Raw genomic sequence first — 19,952 nt, forward strand, 5'->3', positions numbered from 1 at the left:
TATGAGGTTCGAAGGAAGTACCAGAGTGAAATAATGTCTATGTTCAGTTGGCAGAACAAGGGGAAGTGTGTGCGTATCTCAAGTCTTGCTGGATCGAGACTCGGGTATTATACTCACGTATAGCGATAATGATGCTTCGGCACATTAACCAGGATGAAGGCCCTGCCCCTGGGATATTTTCGGATGTTCAAGACTCGCTAGGCCTAGAAGTTGCCCGTACATGACCGCTGACGCAAGCTTCGGGTGGTCGACATGAAAAACCTTCCTATACCAGTATCTCGACTGCATGATACCGTGCGTGCACATTGCATTCGAGGCGGCTAGCAAGGAGTTCCAAGTGAAAGCAACCAACATTAGCTTATCGGGAACTTCTACCCCTTCGATTCAGTAGGACTTAAGGGCCTTGTACAAGCCTTTTACGCACAGTAGTCGATGGAAGAAGTCGAATTGGTTTGTTAAGAATTCTGAATCTCGGGTTATATCCGAGGTTGGCAAGAATTGAAGACGTAGTCGAACTTGAATATGACTCAAACTATCATAATAAACTCATGTTTCAAAGTAGCCAATGAAAGCGATAGATAACGAAACCGATATCAGTCTTGTCAGAACCGTCAAGCCCGGGTTGCATCCGAATTCAGTAGGAATTCAGGGCAACATCCAGTGGTATTTAACAATAATACATTCGCTTGCCGAGTCAGACTTTCTTGTGGATCCCACGTCGGGTAGAGCCCCAAAATAGGAAAGTTACTATATTTCTTGACCTTTTGGTCAACAGCCTCCCTACCCATCAAAGTCTTCCCGCTTGTCTAGACAATGTGATTGATTGACGGGATGGGGAGGCAGAAAGAGAGTTATCTTGAGCGTCTCTCCCTGCTTTCGCTCCAAGCTTCTCTCGAGGTCAGAAGAACTCGCATGAACATTTTGCGACCGTCTCATTCAGTGACCTGGGTACATTTTGCGATTACGCAAGGCATCTACCACGACTTGCAAAGATGTCAATACAGAGCTGCAGCGCCGACGAGAAGACTGATGCAACGTCCAATCATCAGCAAATCAACAAAGAATCTTCTCTCTATGATAGCTCAGTCACAGGCACAAGCGTGGGCCAGATTTCAACGCCGAAGAAGCCCTTCACAGTATGGTCTGCCTTGTCCTTGGGGTTCAACATCACCAACACTGGCGCATCAATGGTGCTTGTGGTTGGCAACACCTCCTTCGGCGCAGGACCTCTGTTTTTCTACTCAACGATCCTTATCGCCGCCGTCACCTTCTGCGTCGCCGTCACACTAGGCGAACTTGTTTCTGCCTACCCTCACGCTGGCGGCCAGTACTTCTGGGCTGCCCAATTGTCTCCTGAGAAGTATCGTCGATTTTTCTCCTATCTAACGGCCATCCTGTCCTGGGCATCCGTCATTTGTGTCTGCGCGTCGAGCGCCCAAGCTGCGGGCCTTGTGACCTTCCAAATTGTCAGCTTGGCCCGACCGGATTTTGTCTACCAAAGATGGATGGGCTTCCTGGTCATGGAAGGTTTCAACATTCTGGCCGCCTCTCTCACAATCTACGAATTCTTGCTCCCCAAGATATCCAAGGGCGCCTTGTTCTATGTTGTCGCGGTCACAACGGCCATATTTGTCTGCTTGCTGGCGCCGTCAAGTCCTAAACAGTCTGCAGCGGTCGTATTCGGCGCCAGCGGCAAATACTTCAACCTTTCCGGATGGCCGGACGGTATCGCCTTCCTTATCGGCATGAATGGGGTAAACTGGTGCTTCTCCTGCCTCGATGCGGCAACTCACTTGTCTGAGGAGATCCAACACCCTCGCAAGGATATTCCGATTGCATTGCTGTCTGTCGCTGGCATGGCACTTTTGATCGGCGTCATGATGTCCCTTGCCATCTATTTTGCGGCCTTTGATCTGGAAACGACCACCAGCATCATTTCACTCCTGAACAATATCTACGACAACAACCCTACCTGCGCTTACGTTTTTGGGGCCCTGCTGCTCTTGTGCCTTTTGAATGCACTGGCCAGCGGGCACGCCTGGCAGGCACGGATCACTTGGTCTCTAAGTCGCGACAAAGGTACCCCTTTCCACTCTTACATGAGCACACTGGCGCCGGCTCCTTTCTACACACCCCTCTGGGCCACTCTCTGGGGTGCTTGTTGCGTAGGTCTTTGCGGGTTCCTCTACCTCGCATCTGCAACGGCTTTCAGCTCCTTCGTATCCGGAGGTGTTATTCTCCAGTACATTACCTATGCCACACCAACAACTCTCTTACTCCTCCACGGTCGTAGTAATTTCAACCGCGGACCCTTCTTCTGGCCAAAGTTCGGACCTGTGGCTAATGTGGTCGTCATCGTATGGTCCATCTTCACGCTCGTCGTCTACAGCCTCCCATATTTCTTGCCTGTTGCTGCGGATACCTTCAATTATGTGTCTGTCATGGTGGTGATTGTCTTCCTCTATGCTACGATATTCTGGATCGTCTATGGTCGCAAGCACTACACCCTTGCGGATGTCAACCTGGCGTCTGATTAAAACGAAAGTGGAAAATCAGGCGCCACTGCTAGCCCTCGCCTTCTGACAGGGTTGGAATTACTGGAGTGTACTTGTCATCGGACAAGATATCTTAGGTACATAATTTCCCTGCTACTATACTGTATCTATCATTGATTTTTAGACTGGTTTTCGAGTATATATATATGGTCCGGAACCGCGTTGAATCCCCCAAGTGTTCCATGGACACTCCTCGTCTTCGGACCGGCCAAGTTTGACAGGAGCATCGTAACGAATCGTACCTCTCGATCATTGCTTTAGCCTACAAGGACTGGCCAAGCGTCAAGCATGGGCCGTGTGGGAAATACGCCGAAGGGGGTCGCTGACGCTTGGGCTCGGGCTCACCAACTCTTTCCCTTTTTGGACTCGGTCCGATCCAAATGCCAGCAGCTAGCGTTGGCGAGCGTCGTTATCAATGACCTCTACGAAATGAAACAGCGAAGTTCGCGGCTTTGTCACTCATGCCTAGATCGGTCGGGATGCGGTCGTTCTTCAAATCTATCCCCATTTTAAATTTCCAACGCCTCCCTCGCATTCTACAGGGAGCAGCGTATGCGAGTCAGGAATCTCCTGATCCTTGGATCACACATCTACGCATCTTGTCGGCCCATCAACATGAAGATCCACCTTCTGCCTCTGGAATGTCAAAAATTCCCATGGTCGAGGCTCAATATCGCATTATTACCAGGAAAGGGAAGTTTTAGAGACAGCTTCAAAGCATAAGATGGCACACATTTTCGAGGTACAGTAGATGGGTGGAGGGCTCCAGTTATTTCTTCTCGTTACCGACTTATAAGACATCCTGGAGTTTATCGAAGTACCTTGAACTCAGCGTGAAAGTACATTTTCTGAAGTCCAGGAGGTAATCCAACATGCAAAATTCGGATGTCGAAACAGAACTCGATGCCCTGGTCGTCGGCAGCGGATTTGGTGGTATCTATGCCTGCTTTTCACTTCGCAAGCTTGGCTTGAACTTCGCCTGTATCGAAAAGGCGGGAGACGTCGGAGGAACATGGTACTGGAATCGATATCCTGGGGCGATGAGTGATACACACAGCCACTTGTACAGGTTCTCCTTCGACGAAGAGGACTACAAAAACTACCCATTTACGCACAACTACCTTTATCAGGCGGAGATCCTTAGCTACCTGGAGCACGTGGTGGAGCGGCACGACCTTCGAAAGTATATCCAATTCAACAGTGAGATGAGATCGGCCGTCTTTGAAGAAGGATCCAACCGCTGGCGAGTCACGGTGCACACTGGCCACGTTTTCGTCGTGCGATACCTCATTTCGGCCATGGGGCTCTTGTCGCAACCTGTCTATCCGGACATCCCTGGCTTGCACGACTTCAAAGGTACCCTGGTGCATACCGCTACATGGAAACAAGATCTCGACCTCCGCGACAAGAGAGTTGCACTGATCGGGACCGGCTCTACAGGTGTTCAAGTGACCACTAAGATTGCGTCGGAGGTGGGCTCTCTTTCGTGCTTCATCCGCCATCCGCAGTACGTAGTGCCTGCGGGCTACCGAGAGTTCCCGGCCAAACAGAGAGACGAAATCAATTCCAACTTCTCGGCGTACTGGGACAATGTCAACCGATCCATGGTCGCATTCGGATTCGAAGAGAGCACGCGATCCTTTGCGTCCGCGACGCCGGAGGAGAGGGAGCGAGTCTTTGAAAAGCTGTGGGACGACGGGAACGGGTTCTGGTTCATGCTGGGCGGCTTCAACGACATCGCCACCAACCCGGAAGCCAACGCGTTTGCCGCCGACTTTGTCAGGCGAAAGATCCACGAGATCGTCCGGGACCCGGAAAAGGCGCGCGTCCTGACGCCCCACGACTACTACGCCCGCCGGCCCATCTGCGGAAACTCTTACTACGAGCAGTTCAACCGGGACAACGTACACGTCGTGGACGTGAAGGAGAACCCCATCACCGCCGTCACGGGTCGCGGCATCACCACCGCGGACGGGGTCGAGCGTGAGTTCGACGCCATCATCCTGGCGACGGGCTTCGACGCCCTCGACGGCAACTACACCCGCCTTCACATCAGGGGCCGTCGGGGGGAGACGATCAAGGACCACTGGTCTCGGTCGGTCACCAGCTTCGGTGGAGTCATGGTGTCCGGGTTCCCAAACTTCTTCATGGTCCTGGGCCCCCAGTCGCCTTTCGCCAACAATCCGCCCGTCATCGAGACGCAGGTGGAACTGATCATGGCCGTCATCGAAAGGTCCGAGACACTTGGAAAGAAGACCTCCTCTGGGCACGGGCAGCACGCCGGGGTGGTCGAGCCTACCCCCGAGGCCGAATCCGACTGGGCCCGACGGTGCGAGGTCGGCGTCGAGGGCAGTCTCTTCAAGAAGACCTCGTCCTGGATCTTCGGGGCCAACGTGGCCGGCAAGGTCTTCGCCACCCGCTTCTTCTTTCCCGGCCTGCGCCCGTACCGCGAGTTCATAGAGTCTTCAATACGCGAGGGTTGGAAGGGGCTCGTCTTTAAATAGCTTTCGAGTTGTAGTGAGCGTCAACGACGATCCTCATATCAATAAAGACGCAACTCCGAAATGCTTGCTATACGTTGACTAGACATTGACTAGAGATGAACAGTGTTTTCAAGCATTCTCTCCCCTTCGAGAAGACAACAATGACATGAGCATCAGCAAGATAAAGGTTCCCTAAATCTTCATACCAAGGAGAAATTCCATCCCTTCTGTAGCGCCAATTCTAGATACGATATTTCGATTCCGTTGTCACGTCTGATCCAAACTTCCTCGAGCAGGTCTTTGGCTCGCGCCACCGTGTTGGTCCGACACTGGTTCAAGACGGAAGAAAATGCCTCCCTGACGTTGTTCCTCAGCACTTGGTCATCGACGGTGAGTTCCGACCCTGCCGTCAACAGCGGAATGGCCAGAGAGTTCCAGAAGGGGGTTCCGATTTGAGTCGGCAACACCAGGGAAATGATCTTGAGGGCATATCCGTGTATGCGGCTCGCCACCGACGAATTGTCGGTCCAGGGCATTCCTCCTTGGACGTCGGTCGTTCTTCGAATTCGACAGACGCGGTACAGGATGATGAGGCCGTGGTTCCGAAAGGCCTCGGCGAAGAGCACGTCTTCGTCTCGGATTCGATCGGGACGATACCGACTCGTCAGCGCTAGTTCCAGGGTCCGCTCGTGCTCGGGGTCGCGGGCACCTCCTCGCAGGACCTGCATACAGTAACGCAACAAGAGTCCCAACAAGTGGTAGATCTCCACCATGCACCCTGCGAATCGAGCCCCGACGGGCCCGGCGTCGCCGCGGCTGGTGACCGACAGGACCTCCGAAGTACTCAGGGCCGGTATCTCTCGCGGGTCGACGGAAAAGGAGCACGACATGTCCCACCAGGTGTAGTAGGCGAGGAGTTGTTCGATCTTGGGGTCGCGCGTCGAATCATTCTGTCGGAGGAGGATTTCCAAGATGGTGCGCGCGCCGATCAGATGCTCTTTGCCGTAGTCGTCAATGTCTTCCATAAACGGCGTGGTGAGACCCAGTAGCATGACGGTGTAGAAGCTGGTCTCGAGTGGTACGGCCTTGGAGGTCAATTCCTCGCGACACAGACCCAAGGCGTGGCTCCGTTTCTCGAAGAACTCCACCCTGGACTTGGTGGCCCAACAGCCCCTGTGCCCCAGGCTGAAACTCTCCAGGGCGAGGCACAACGCCGGGGAGACTCCGAGATGCTCGATGAGCGGCAAGGAAAGAGGGTTGAGGTGCAGGTCCAGGACCAGTATCTTGCAGGTCGCATCCATCCACCATTGTAGGAGGCGGGCGTCGATGCGCAGCGAGCAAGACGGTGCCGGGCATGACGGGGGCCAATCAAACCCCGGCTTCTCCAGGCGCCATCGAGATAGCCTAGCGGTCACGGTGCATTTGATCCCTCGCCGTTGGCATCTGTTGCAGCTCGGATGCGCCTCGTCGCACTTCACTTTGCCCTTCTTGCATTCTAGGCACCCGTAGCGACTTTTCTGGCGGGGGCGCGCCTCAGCAAGAGCTGGATCGGAAGCAGCGTCAATGTGAAGGCTCGGGTCGACTGATCTGCCTTGTTTGGAAAATCGTACGCGGAATGCTCTGGGCATGATATAGTCTGTTGTTCGATGGAAAGTCCGAAACGCTGAACAGCAAAATGTAACAACGAGCAATGGCAAGGCACGAAGACGATTCCACGATCGAGAGAGAGAGATGGGGTGGGGTGTGGGACCCTTATAAAATCCACCTACTTAAGCTTCACAGCCAGACAGCCTAAGCCATTCTCGCCAATCTTTCAACCACTACCAGGCCTTTGTCAGGCTTGCCCGGGACTGGCCAGAGCGGTCCCGGGACTTGCTTAGAGACAGCCAAGTCGGCATGGCGACATTGCTTCGAGGACTAGCACAGCTGCACAGTATAGAGCCCCGGGCATGTCACATTGTCTATCTACCAGAGAGGATTCAGATCTAATCCTTCGACTGTCAATTTGAAGGCGTCAGGTCGTGAATAGTGTCCTGTGACATCGAAGTCCAGATGACCTCGGTCGCAGTCGTCAAAATCGACCTCGACGTACAAAAGGTCGTCTTCCCGCTCCCAGATTGGCCCAGCGATCGTCTCACCGAACGGGTTGACGATGCATGAGCCGCCAATTGACACGAATTGCTCGCCGTCGCCCGCTGAATCATCCGTCTGCCTCCAAGTCGGGATGTTATTATCGTCATTCCCAACAGTCTTATGGGTTTCTTCCGTCTTGATATCGAATAGCAAGCCGTTGGCGAGTGTCCGGGACTTTTGATCTTCAACAACAGGCCGTGTCCCTGCGATCCACCTAGGCAAGTTCTTCTTCTTCACACATTGGTTTGCGCCTAGCACGAAACAGCGTCCTTCGAATGCTATCGTCTGCATCAGCGACTGCCAAGTAGGACGCGGGTCTGCTGTCGGCGCCAACCACAAATTCACGCCCTGACTGTAGAGACTGTATCGAAGTAGAGGCATATAGTTTTCCCAGCAAATGGCGCAGCCTATGACCACTCTGATGCCATTTATCGTTGTAGTGACGGCTTTCAAGGTGGATGCAGCCCCTTGACCCCAGACCAGTCGCTCCGAACCTGTCGGCATAAGCTTGCGCCGCTTCCCTATAACGCCACGCTCAGGGTCGACGTAAAGAGCTGCACAATACAGGCTACCGCCTGCTTTCTCCACGACACCAGTGATAATGAACACTCCGGTTTCGCGAGCGACTTTCTCGAGGTACTCGCGCGTGCCATCGCCACGCTGGCCCAGGACCTCGTCTACGGGTAGCTTGTTTTCGATCCAGGCGTCGCCTGCTCCGTTGGGTGTGTCACCGAGATCAACCGCGGATTTCGCATATGCGAGGAATTGGTCTCGACCGGTATCCGACCTCGAGCCCACAAGAGTCCCGAACGAGCAGGTTCGTGGATAGCCACCGAGGTAGGCTTCGGGGAAAAGCAGAATAGAAACGCCCTTTGCTACGGCACGTTTCGTGGTGTCCCGGAGGGCTGACAAGGTCAGGCTGAGCGAGGAGAGAGTGTGTGATTGCGCAAGACCGATGGTCATCCGCTGAGGCATGCTGGCACTGTGCGTCCGTGATTGGTAGATCTTTGGGTCTGGTTGCAGCGCAAGATAACTTCACCGTCTGTGAAGAACAAACATTCAATACTGACTGTGGATGTCATGATGGCTTATATGCCCAGGGGAAGTAAATGCAAAAATGCCACTGAAGAGACCTCGTCGCGCATCCATTCCAGTCTCGCCTGATAAAACAGTAACTACGGACTACACTAGGCCTGATTCGTGTCTCCTTTCGCATGGCATCCGAATTCGGCAGGAAATTGTACAATAAAGTGGACCTTTACTTTGTGATAGACCAGGCACGCGCTAGATCAGTCTTGGATCTTGCAGCGTCTGTTCTCCTGGAGGCGCAGGAATGTCTTTTCTGCTTTAGTGAGTCTCACACATTCCAATGACTAATTTAACACCGATGGTGCTTCGCGACTAATGGACAGACATGGAGATTGGGGAGCAGTACATGAATGTCCTTGAGTCCCGAGATCTGAGCGATGCAAACCACAAATTGGTTCGAAGTGCACCACTCTCGTCACTGGGATCCAGAGCTTACTCTGTCCAACCCTCCAGGTCTCAAGTTGCTCGTATGGGGAATTAATGGCTGGAATTTGAGGAAACTACGGACTTGGGTCTTCATCAATTCATTCTCGGAACGCCCGCCCGCTGTATTTACATGCCGCCAAAAGATTCTTTCCAAGTCCCACTGCCTAAGGCGCCTATTCCATTCCATCCCTAATGAACTGGCATGACAACATCAAACGATCCAGTACCAATGTTTCCTCTACGGCCAGCAACAATTCTCGCACTGGGTCCAAGCAATGGATCGTTTTCGCCAAACAAAACCGCGTCTTTCAGGAAACCCATGACTGTCTCGAAACTCATCTTGGCCAGCACACTGCCTCCCTCCTTGACAAGTCCATGTCGACTGAATGGTTGATATGAACCAGATTGCGTCATGGCATCTGCGATCAGATTCAAGTGTCGAGAATCAACTGAAATGCCGTGGCCCTTGAAAACACCGTCTATTTCTTTGATAATGGTCATCCGAGCAGCCTCCACGCCATAATACTTCAGCATATCGTGGACTGAGTTCGTGTACAGCGAGTGTGGCATAATCTGATCTTGATAATCACGCATGGCAAGGAGATTGACGCCCTCTGTGGTAATAACAGGCTCCTTCTTGATATCCTCTTTGCCAGTCTCGGGGTTGACTTGTTTGACAGGCTTACCATCAGGGCCGTGGACCTCTTCCATGAACTGCGAGCACACGCCCAGACCTGGAATAGATTGGATGACCGCGAGATGTGCGCATCTTTCCAGCATCGGAAGAAGCAGAAGCTTGGGGGTGTTGGTGTCGTAGCTCAAGATGATGCGGCATGATTTACCTCCACTTTTGGCGAAATTGAAGCGTGTAAGGTGAGGTATGCTGGCTTTGAGTTGATCCTGTCTCGCCTCGTCTTCCGAATCTACCGCATCATCAGGATCGCTCTCGTCCGGATTTTGTTCTCGCAGCGTTTGGGACTGCTTCTGTTTGCGTGAATTCTTCGAGGGCGCCTCATCCCCATGTGTTTCGTCATCGCTGGCCATGGATTCGTCGTCCGATTCGTCGGCGATGTCTTGTTCGTCATCATCGGGTTCGTCATAAGTATCCTCCCTTCTTCTCCGTGCCGCGGCGTCTTTTGCATCATCAGGATCTGCGTCTTCATCTATGTCGTCTTCACCGCCTTCTCGATCCGTGATTCTTGTTCTCATCGGTCGAGCTTCTTCAACGACACCTACAGAGACACCAACAGCGGGGACAGCGGCAGTCGTCTCTGAGAGGGATGCTTCCCGCGCCTTCTTCTTGAACTCATCCTTGATCATTTTGTCCAAACGGGGCAAAAATCTCTTTTCCAGGCAACGTCGCACATCCTCCCGCTTGATCGCGTATTCGGTCTCGTACTCCTCTGGCTCATAAAGCTCAATCCGAATATCGTAAAGTCTTTCGTGCTCGTGTCCAGATCCGGTCCCGGGTTTCTCAGTCACCAAGAGCTTGTCAATCACATGGGCAAGAGGGAGTCGACTGATGCTCTTTGCGAACGTTTCACCATCGGCGACTGTCATCTCTTCGATTGGATTAAGGGTCATGGTTGGGGTCATAATCTTGGCCGACGCAGTCATGATGATTTCTCGAAGTCGAGGTATACCGAGAGTCACGTTTTTGGCGGAATGACCAGCTAAATGGAAGGTGTTCAAGGTCATCTGCGTGGAGGGTTCACCAACAGACTGAGCTGCAACCACACCGACTGCTTCACCGGGCTCCACTATCGACCGCATGTATTTCAAGTCCATGATTGACTGGAATGTTTTCTTGCTGATAATGCCCCCGGGGTTCGTCTTCTTATCCCTGATCAGCTTGTCGGGGTTCTCTTTGATGTAAGCGCTCAGTTCTGTTGCGAACGACTCAGATGTGCTGCCGAAATTGCTTGCAGGACTGAAAAGACTTGTCAAGGGATCCCGAGGCTTGTTCTTTCTCACCGATTTCAGAATCCCTTTCTGTTCTTCGGCTAACCCTTCGTTTGGTAATCTTTCTAGCACTTCTTCCGCTTTCATGAGCGTGGCAACGGACTGGCTGTTCTCAGCTAGAAACGTAAATTCCCGGAGGTGCTTTTGCTTGGTGACTTCCAACCCGTCCTCGCCGTACAGAAATTGGAGCACGTTGCCGTTTGAGGTTTCACGGACGGAAGTATCGTACTCGGTACGTGCGCCTTCAAGACCTTTAACGATACACCGTTGAAGGTAGCCTGACTTGGATGTCTTGACTGCAGTGTCGATCAAGCCTTCTCTTCCGGACATGGCATGGAAAAAGTATTCTTGAGGCTTGATACCTGTCAAAAATCGCCCCGAAACATATCCACCAGCTACCGGGTCGGTCTCGAAAGCGCGGAATGACGGTAAAGTCTTCCCACTGACCATAGTAGGTACTCGTCTACCTTCCAAAACCTGCTGTCCCAGGTTACACGAGATCAAATTTGCATTGACACTCGATCCCTTGGCTCCAGAGATTGTCATTGCTTGCATCTGATTTCTGGGGAAGGGTTTTCGAAGACCAGCTGGCAGACAACTCTTTGAAACATTGTCTGTGATTGATTTGACCTTGGCCTTGTAGAGCTGATCCAGTCCATTGAGCTGCTCGTCGTTTCGAAGGACATTCTCCAGTCTATTAAGGAGTTGAGGGTTTTCTTGGTCGATTTTGTCCTTGTCCAGGGTGACATACTCCGCCGAGGTCTCAAGACCAAGGCGTTTACCCCTGATCAACTCCTTCCGACGCAAGTCGTCGCCCTCTTTGGTCAAATACAGGTCGTCCATTCCGCAAGACCATGCGCGCTCATTCAGAACTCGCGTCAAAAGTCGACCCATAATACTAAGCAGCTTTCCGGCCGTAATATGTCCGTAGAGTTCGTGAATCGAGTGGACTAAGCCGCCAGCACTTGGACCAAGTTGACTCTTGTCCAGGATTCCAGAAAGATGCTCGCCGTCACGGAAAATAACTATTTGCTCGGTGTCGCGGAAGATCACACTTTCGCTGGTCACATCCCACTTTGAACTGTCGTTAGTGGTCTTCTCGCCCCAAGAGTCTGAGGAGGTAGACGACTTGCTCGTAAGATTCAGGCCATCAAACCTGTCGGGCGTGATGTTCTTTAGCACTGTGGTGACAACTTGCTTACCAGTCCACATCATCTTGGGCTTCAAAATGGCAGGCGGTACCATCTGAATTCTCTCGAATACCGTGTTATAGTCTTCAGGTCTCAAACAGCTGTAGAGAAGTTGCTGATACTGTTCTCGGTCGAGAAAAACATCCCGGCTCGTGAATTGGACGCCCATTGATATGTGATCCTGGATTAAGCCACGCAAAGGCTTTCCTGCAGTTGCAGACAAGTATTGGTGGTCAGTATCGGCGATCTGAAGAGCTTCGGTACGAGCCAGCTCATTTTGTGGAAAGTGCATGTTCATCTCGTCACCATCGAAGTCAGCGTTGTAGGTATTGCAATTTGCGTAGTGCATTCGAATCGTCTTCTGTCCCGTCAAGACCCGAGCACGGTGACCCATCATGGAAGGCTTGTGTAGGGTGGGCTGACGATTCATGATGACCACATCACCTGTTTGGAGGTGTCGATAGACCTTCTTCCCTATTTCACCCTTCGATCCCGGTATCACGGATGTCATGAGTTGTTTCGCAATGGCTCTGCGTTGATCTTCGGTTTTGCGCTTTAAACTTAAGACCTGCCCATTCTCGTTCTCCACGGCAGCGGCACCTGGGTATTTGTCTGGGCCATTAATGACTGCCTTGCACAATTCGTCAAAATTGTGACTTGTGACGGGTTCCGGATATGTGAGCTTCTTAGCGAACACAAGAGGCACACCGATTTCGTTGGTTTCGATATTCGGGTCAGGTGAGATGACGCTGCGAGCTGCAAAGTTGACACGCTTCCCCATCATGTGCATGCGGAACAGGCCTTCCTTTTTCTCCAGTATTTGCTTGATACCCTGGTCTACAGGCTTCCCGGACGCCGGCAACGGTGAATCGATGAGTGCATTGACTGTCTCCTGTAGCACGATCATTGCCTGGATGTTTTCGTTCAAGCTCCGCGGTCGGATAGTTTTGTCCGTTCGCGCTTTCCTGTTCTCTCTACTGATATGTCGGACATCATTGGCAGCTTTGATGATCCGATTCAGTACTCCATTGATCTGAGCCTCTGTCATCTGTTCTGCACCCTGTCTGGCTAAGGGTCGATACTTGTTGGGCGGGACAAGAACGGCTGTCATAAAGAACATATCTGGTGACACGAGTGCCTGCTTCCGACTCGAATTCGACCCGTATAGAAGATTGAGAACTTCCACTTCGCGTTCGAAAAGTAGAATGAGGGCGGCTTGCACTTCTTTTGGAGTCATGTAGTGCTGCACATCATCCTCATTTTCAAGCTCCGCATTCTTAGACGCGGATGTGGTCTCCAAGGCATTACGCAAAGCGATTTCCTCCTCGGCACCGTGTGTTTCGGGAGCAGTGGTTTGGCTGGCATCTGCCATGTTAACGTCGTCATCGTGAATGCCATTGACTAGAGGCTTCTTCACAGGCGCTTCTTGTTGCTTTCTCTCTGACAAAAGATAGATCAAAGGATTCGGGACCTTCATACCCAAAACACGCATTGCTTCTCTCTGTCGTTGTTGTAACGGTTTTCTGAAAATCTTGACGTTGCGATCTTTCCTGAAGTTCACACTAGCCCCGCTGCAATTTGCGCACTTTTTGAGCAAAGGAACTTCTTTCAGAAAGTCGGTGATAACCCGTTTCCGCGCGTCGATCGCAATATGATTGCGGGTCAGAGCCTGTTCGTCAAGCAGACCCTTCCTTCGTGCACGTTTGATGGCCTTCTCCGTTGCCTTTGTTCTCCGCTCGATCAGATCATCAATGTCTTCATCTTCATCAGCTTCCAATATATCTTCAACGACGTCATCTGTCTTTTGCCTCTTCGGTCGGCGTCCACCCAAGTGCATATCTTTGATGGCTTGATAGTCATCGACAAGACCATATTCCAGGAGGCGCAACGCACAGACGGTCTGGCTGATTACGTTTCGAGGCGCCTTGAAGCGATGACAATAGGCACATTTGGCTCGAAGCAGACGCAAAGTCACGTCCATGTATTGTGGGTGGTAGCAAGGGACTGGTAGCTCAATGTGGCCGCAATGACCTGCGCAGTGAATAGCGTTCATTCGACATGATGAGCAGCTGCGGCCTTGTCAGTAGGGCCAAAATTTGCTATAGCCATCAACGTACTTTGCATCTAGGGCTGAGATTGCACCAAGGGCGAGATCATGCAATCCTCCTGGGATTGGACCAAACATAGAATCGAGCGCTGGTGAGACATGAATTTGCTTAACTGAAATCTTCCTGATTTCTTCGGAGGGCAGCCGGGAGAAGGCCAGGCCAGCGGTGGCCGAGGGAAGAGGTTTTGGATAGCCCGCCATGGCGCATCAATGCCATAACCCAGCAAGCCCGAAGTCTTCAATAGTGGTAGCAGACACAGACACAATACTGAACAAGAAATCGTCGCAGCGCTGTAGTGCACTTTTTTTGAGGCTGCGGGGATCAGCAACTTTTTTTGACCTCCGAGATTTGGAGTTTCGGCATCGGTGAAATATATGTCCGAATTCGTGAATCACATAAGCCGTCGATAATGGATCCTCTATCAGAGCATATCTACACGTATTTAATAATGGACTGGCTACTCTCATAAAACAGCAGGGAATAATCGTTTTAGTTGATAAATGCAGCTATGAAGACTCTCGAATCACGGCAGTACGTGGCTGGACCGCGAATGCGCCACATTCACGCAGCATTGTTAGAAGCCTATCTCACAGGAAATCATCAGGCTGTTTGCAATGGTGCAATGGATAGAGCTTCCATGTAGCATCGAACAAAAGGACTAGGTCATCTTCACCATCCATATAGGACGATGCCCAGTGTTGTTGTGTGAGGCAGGTGTCTTTCAAGATGGAGATTCGAGCCTTCACGCTGTTTGTGAATCTAACGTTTCAGATCAATCACGTGCAAAAGGCGGCAACATTTCTGTGCCTGGTTTGGGAATGTGTATTAAATCTTTCAGACCAAGCGCAGAACTATCACCACTGTAGGCTACTCGTAAAACTCATATTGCGACTTTCCCTGCAGTAGCACGCCAGAGTGGTACAGCCGTCGGAGCTGACTTTCGCGGTCTCTTCAGTGAGTCTTCCTCTCGATACAAAATGGCAGGAAAGTCGACCAAAGTGCTGAAAAGACTACACCTGGAAGACCATGACGATGATGCACAGAAACGAGCTAGATCTAACGATGGCTCCCCTCGTCCTACCACACCAGCAACTGGGGCTTCAGGCGGTAGACCTGACGTGAATCAGGCCATCGCTGCGGCCAAAGCAAGAGCGGCGGAATTGAAGGCCAGGCTGAACAAGCAGAGCACAACACCGTCGAGCGCCCCAGCAACTGCCTCCCCAACTCCTCCACCATCTGCTACAAGCAGCAAGATTGCTGAGCTCAGGGCACGTATTGCAGCGGCAACAAGTCGATCATCTACATCGAGCCAACAGAGGGACCCGTCCAGTGCGACGCGTACCCCGCCTGTTTATAACGATGATAGCTCGAGAGGACGTGGCGGTCTTGACATCGGTCTACATCCTGCGCTGCTTGCAGATACACAACCAGATACTCAGAGAAATCAAACAAAAGCGCGACCACGATTTGGGTCAGGGCTAGGAAATCAAAGAACCGAGTCCCCGGCTCCGCAAAAGGCGCAGCTGGATTTGTCTGCGCCTACTTTCGAAGAATTGAAGGACAATCCGTACTTTGATACAAGCCTTGGTCCTCGAAATGTCATTGCAAAGGCACGGCAGTCCCGACAGCTCGTCTTCAACCAAAAAGGCAAATATATCGCACAAGCCGCCGCTCTTCGACGGCAAGCCCAGCTTGAAGAGACAAAGAGAAAGATCGCCGAGCGCACGCGTCTTGCGGGTCTTGAAGAAGATCTCAACGCAGAAAGAGGCTTCCTCGTGCCCGCACCTCCAGAAATTGAATGGTGGGACGAAGGCCTCGTGGACGGCCAATCTTACGACGTGATTGATGATCCTTCCAAGCTCAAGATTGACACGCCAGACTCCATCATCACGATCTACATCCAACACCCTGTCTTGATCGAGCCTCCTCAGGAGAAACACATCCCGGCCCCCAAGCCTATGTTCCTGACAACCAAAGAGCAGAAAAAAGTGCGCCGCCAACGCCGTCAAGCCGACCTAAAGGAAAAGCAGGCAAAGATCCGCTTGGGTCTTGAACCTCCTCCTCCGCCAAAGGTCAAGAAGAGTAACCTCATGCGTGTTCTGGGTGAAGAAGCCGTCAAGGATCCCACGGCCGTCGAAGCCCGCGTCAACCGCGAGATAGCCGAGCGTCAACACACCCACGAAGAGGCCAACGAGTCACGCAAACTCACCAAGGAGCAACGCGCCGAGAAACTCGCACACCAACAGGAGGAAGACGCCGCGCGGGGCATCCATGTGCGCGTCTACAAGATCGACAGCCTCGCCAACGGCAAGCACCGGTACCAAGTCGCCGTGAACGCGGAACAGTACGCCCTCACCGGCGTCGTGGTCGTGCACCCGAAACTCAACCTCGTGGTCGTCGAGGGCGGCGAACACTCGATTCAAAAGTACGACAAGCTCATGCAAAGCCGGATCCGGTGGCAGGAGATGGAGGCCCCCCGGGCCGTGGAGCAGGGCAACCGCGAGGTCCTGGCCAAGTGGCTCGAGGCCGAGGACGAGAACGGCGAGTTGAAGGACCTCAGCACCAACACCTGCGAGTTGATCTTCAAGGGTGAAGCCAAGCAGCGCAGTTTCAGGAAATGGGTGGGCGCTCGGACCTGCGAGACGGACACCCAGGCCAAGGATGTGCTGAGTCGTGCGAAGATGGAAAGTTTTTGGAACCTGGCCAAGAGCTGGAAAAAGGACTTTTAGACGATCATCACCTGCTCCGGTACTCAGGTACAGAGTGTTGGTTGAATGATTAGGTAAACATCGAAGCGATGGAACCCTTGCATGACTCGAGATTCTTCTACTGTAGAAGAATGAAAAGAAGAAAATACATACGAAGTGTCTAGCAAAGTCTTGTCTGCACTGTTACTCATACGTCCATGATCAGAGAATTCTTCCTCTTCCCTCTTAAATACGCAATGACAACAGAACAGAAACAAACCCAGATAGCTACTGTATTTTATTCGGACAAGGACTATTGACATTGAGGAAATGAACATTGCAAATATAACGGAAAAGCGAAACGGTGCCACACTACGTCTGACTGACTACGTAGTCAGACAGGACTGATATGACACAACACGTGTACACACACATACCTCGCATGGCAGGTAGTATATCAATAATCATCCATTCAGCTTTTTCGCAGCCTCTTCAAGTATACCGCTCACTTTCTCGATCTGATGGCGCACCTCGTCCCAGTCACCAGCATCCACGGCGTCTCTGACGCCAGGGAAATACGCCTCGTCGTATCCGGACCACAACTGCGGAGCGTAGATGACATGTTTGAACTGCGTCCGGTTCACGAGCCCGCCAAAGTCAGCCAGGTCCAACAAGTCCGTCTCGAAATGGATCAAGCGGTCGTTATGTTCCGCCCGGGCCGTGGACATGGCGGCGCTCTCGAACCCACCGGACCCAAAGACAAAGTCACGCCAGTGACCGTCAAAGACGTGGAACGCCTTTGCCTGTTCCGTGAAGAAGTCGGACGCTTTACGCAGAGGGTCGACGCTGATGCCACCTGCGCCGACGGCCAATGCCGCATCGTTGACGTATTTGTCTAGATCGTCGACGTACTTCGCCACGCTCTTTGCGTAGGCGTTCAGGTCAAACGGCAAGAGCGGCTTGTCTGCCAGTTCGAGAATCATGAGTGCCCAGATCTCGCCCATGGCTTTGTGATACTTCCAGTCTGGGTCGCCGTACTTGGTCATCCACTCGAAGTTGTCGTAGCAGCTGTGATACGGGTACCGCTGGCCCTTGAAGAACATGTCGATGGACGACGTGCCTGCCATGTCTTGGAACGCGACGTAGTCACTTCCCGCGCCGAGTCCCTCAAGTCCACGGCCGCCCGTGGTCCACATCTCGCCGATCGATTTGCCCGATGCGGGATCACCCACGCGGTCAAGCACGTGCAAGAGCATGCGCTCGTACACCGGCGACGCAGCGGCGTGGAAGTCCGGGCCCGACACGCCGACATCGACGTTCAGATATGCGACGCCTTCGGCTCGCAGCTCGGCCATGCGATTCTCGACGTGCTCAGTGCTTCCGATAAGATTATACTCTTCCCCATCCCAGCTGGCGAACTCAATGGTGCGAAGGGGCCGCCATCCAAGGCGACGCAACTCACCAAAGATGCGGATGACCTCGAGCATGACTGCTGTTCCGCTGCCAGGGTCAGCGGCACCGGTACACCAGGCATCACGATGGTTGCCGACAATGACTCTTTTTTCAGGTCGTTCCCAGCCGGTGATTTTGCCGAGGACATTGTAGATGGGCTGCTTGAATTCATCATCTTGTATGTTTTTCAGGTTTACTTTCGGAGAATCTTGATTTCCGGTCCAGTAGTCTGTGTCGGGTGTCCCTTTCCAGACATCGGTCATTCGATCACCGTGGCCCTTGATAGCCTCAAGGAGGTGTTTAGCATCGTTCCACGAGAGTGGGATGGATGGGATCTTGTTGAGTCCAGGGCTATCCTCGGCCTTGAGAACTTGTTTGTTACCCGGGGTTGACGCCCAGCCTGGTGTGAGGACGTCTCCGACCACCCAAGACATCAGACTAACGGCGCCCCTCTGCACCCCATCTGCCGGCATGAATCGCCCATCCGGAAACGTTGGCCCTTGGACAAACCCATCCTGGCTCGGGTCAGAGTAGATGATACAGCCTGCGGCACCTGCAAGTTCGGCAGCCTTGACTTTCAAAGCCCTGTCGCCCTGAGAGCCATAGTATCTGACGAGGACGATGGCATCCTTGACCGAAATTCCCTTCTCTTCCAGCGTCTTGAAGTCTTCTCTCGAGCCAAAATTGGCATATACTAGAGGTCCAGTCACGTCACCCGACTTGGAATGTCCGTGAAAGACAAAAGACCGTTCCTGATCTTCCTCGATCCTGGCCTCCCATTTTGCCTCTTCGGGTTCGACGATTGCGACTCGTCTGCCATCCTTGCGGGGATAGTTCAAGTAGACATCAAATCGTTCCATGTTCACGTCTTCAAGTTCCGAAGACTTGAACAATTCCATGACCCATTCTCCAAGAACATAATTGCCCTCGGTGCCTGCAACGTGTGGAAAGTCGGTTATGTGCTCCAGATATTTTTGCATATGCCCGTGATCGTTCATGTGGTTTTGAATGAATATTCGTATTGACTCTGGGTCGTACATTTGGCCCATCCCCATTCTGTTCTTCGTAAATGATAACACATCCGACGCAATCAATATATACAACACCCCCATAATCAAGAAAACACCAAACAATCGCCCTATAATGACCACTCGATTCGTATCGAGGGACTGGTAATTTATGCGTGGCCACGAAAAATTCGAAAAGTATGAACGGAAGGATGGGAGGGTGAGCGAAGAAAAGGAGTTGGTGAAGGTCGAAAATCGTTTGGATAGACGGTATCGGAGGAGGGAGCGATTCGAAGAGGAGTCGCTGCCAGGATCTTCTATATCCATCTGCTGCATCTCCCGGCGGACTTCCTCCTCTTCATCATGTTCAAGGCCATCGAGCGAGTCAAGACTAGGCCGCGCGGACTCGACGGTCGGGGGTTGGTAGTTGCCATTGTCACCGCGAAGGAGACCCTGCCTCTCAGCATCGTCGCTGATCTCTTCAGGACCCAGCCTGGATTGAGAAGAAGTCGGACGAGATGAAGTGGCTTCCTCATAAGTCGGGATTGGCAAATGTTCGTAGCGGCTCTTACTGTCGCCCATGGTTGTCTGACGTGGAGGATCGAGTGACGTCCCGAAGGACACACTCAGTGATGGATTATCGGCGACACATGCACGCCGCAGTCGGGCTGCCAGTGACCTTCGAAGGTGATGGCGACAACATCTAAAACCCAAATGGAAAAGGATGAAGACCTTTGTAAACCTAAGGTCATCGCATGGAACGGGCAGGGTGAGGGAGGGACCATTGGCCGGCACGGAGTAGGTGGTGTGCTGTGCTGCGCCTCCGTGATTCTCGGCTGCTCGGCGGAACCCAAGACCAA

The 19,952-nt window shown here is 52.4% G+C and overlaps 5 protein-coding genes across 5 annotated transcripts; 1 reads left to right on the top strand and 4 right to left on the bottom strand.

Moving 5' to 3' along the window:
- Positions 1 to 5,143: 5,143 nt before the first annotated feature.
- PV06_02296 (uncharacterized protein) lies at positions 5,144 to 6,666 on the bottom strand (the record flags this gene model as incomplete). The annotated part of the gene is made up of 1 exon (XM_016402955.1): positions 5,144 to 6,666. The coding sequence occupies one exon, from the start codon at positions 6,664 to 6,666 to the stop codon at positions 5,239 to 5,241; it is 1,428 nt and encodes a 475-aa protein (XP_016266852.1). The 3' UTR covers positions 5,144 to 5,238.
- A 337-nt stretch (positions 6,667 to 7,003) lies between these two features.
- On the bottom strand, positions 7,004 to 8,146 carry PV06_02297 (uncharacterized protein; the record flags this gene model as incomplete). The annotated part of the gene is made up of 1 exon (XM_016402956.1): positions 7,004 to 8,146. One exon carries the CDS (start codon positions 8,144 to 8,146, stop codon positions 7,004 to 7,006), a length of 1,143 nt encoding a protein of 380 aa, XP_016266853.1.
- A 622-nt stretch (positions 8,147 to 8,768) lies between these two features.
- PV06_02298 (uncharacterized protein) lies at positions 8,769 to 14,207 on the bottom strand. The gene is made up of 2 exons (XM_016402957.1): positions 13,956 to 14,207; positions 8,769 to 13,907 (listed from the first exon to the last, which is right to left on the bottom strand). The coding sequence occupies exons 1-2, from the start codon at positions 14,144 to 14,146 to the stop codon at positions 8,876 to 8,878; spliced, it is 5,223 nt and encodes a 1,740-aa protein (XP_016266854.1). The 5' UTR covers positions 14,147 to 14,207; the 3' UTR covers positions 8,769 to 8,875.
- Positions 14,208 to 14,806: 599 nt separating this feature from the next.
- On the top strand, positions 14,807 to 17,016 carry PV06_02299 (uncharacterized protein). The gene has a single exon (XM_016402958.1). The coding sequence runs from the start codon at positions 14,924 to 14,926 to the stop codon at positions 16,673 to 16,675; it is 1,752 nt and encodes a 583-aa protein (XP_016266855.1). The 5' UTR covers positions 14,807 to 14,923; the 3' UTR covers positions 16,676 to 17,016.
- On the bottom strand, positions 16,818 to 19,879 carry PV06_02300 (uncharacterized protein). Its single transcript, XM_016402959.1, has one exon. It carries the CDS (start codon positions 19,672 to 19,674, stop codon positions 17,098 to 17,100), a length of 2,577 nt encoding a protein of 858 aa, XP_016266856.1. The 5' UTR covers positions 19,675 to 19,879; the 3' UTR covers positions 16,818 to 17,097.
- Positions 19,880 to 19,952: the final 73 nt, after the last annotated feature.

The sequence above is a fragment of the Exophiala oligosperma genome (assembly GCF_000835515.1).
Source record: "Exophiala oligosperma strain CBS 72588 unplaced genomic scaffold supercont1.2, whole genome shotgun sequence".
In the NCBI taxonomy this organism is placed as follows: Eukaryota; Fungi; Ascomycota; class Eurotiomycetes; order Chaetothyriales; family Herpotrichiellaceae; genus Exophiala; species Exophiala oligosperma.

Excerpts from the sequence above, each read along its gene's own strand:
- PV06_02298 (XM_016402957.1), bottom strand. The coding sequence starts at position 14,146 with ATGGCGGGCTATCCAAAACCTCTTCCCTCGGCCACCGCTGGCCTGGCC. Across the intron at positions 13,908-13,955 it reads ATCTCAGCCCTAGATGCAAA|CTGCTCATCATGTCGAATGA; the intron begins GTACGTTGATGG and ends ACAAGGCCGCAG.
- PV06_02299 (XM_016402958.1), top strand. The coding sequence starts at position 14,924 with ATGGCAGGAAAGTCGACCAAAGTGCTGAAAAGACTACACCTGGAAGAC.
- PV06_02300 (XM_016402959.1), bottom strand. The coding sequence starts at position 19,674 with ATGGGCGACAGTAAGAGCCGCTACGAACATTTGCCAATCCCGACTTAT.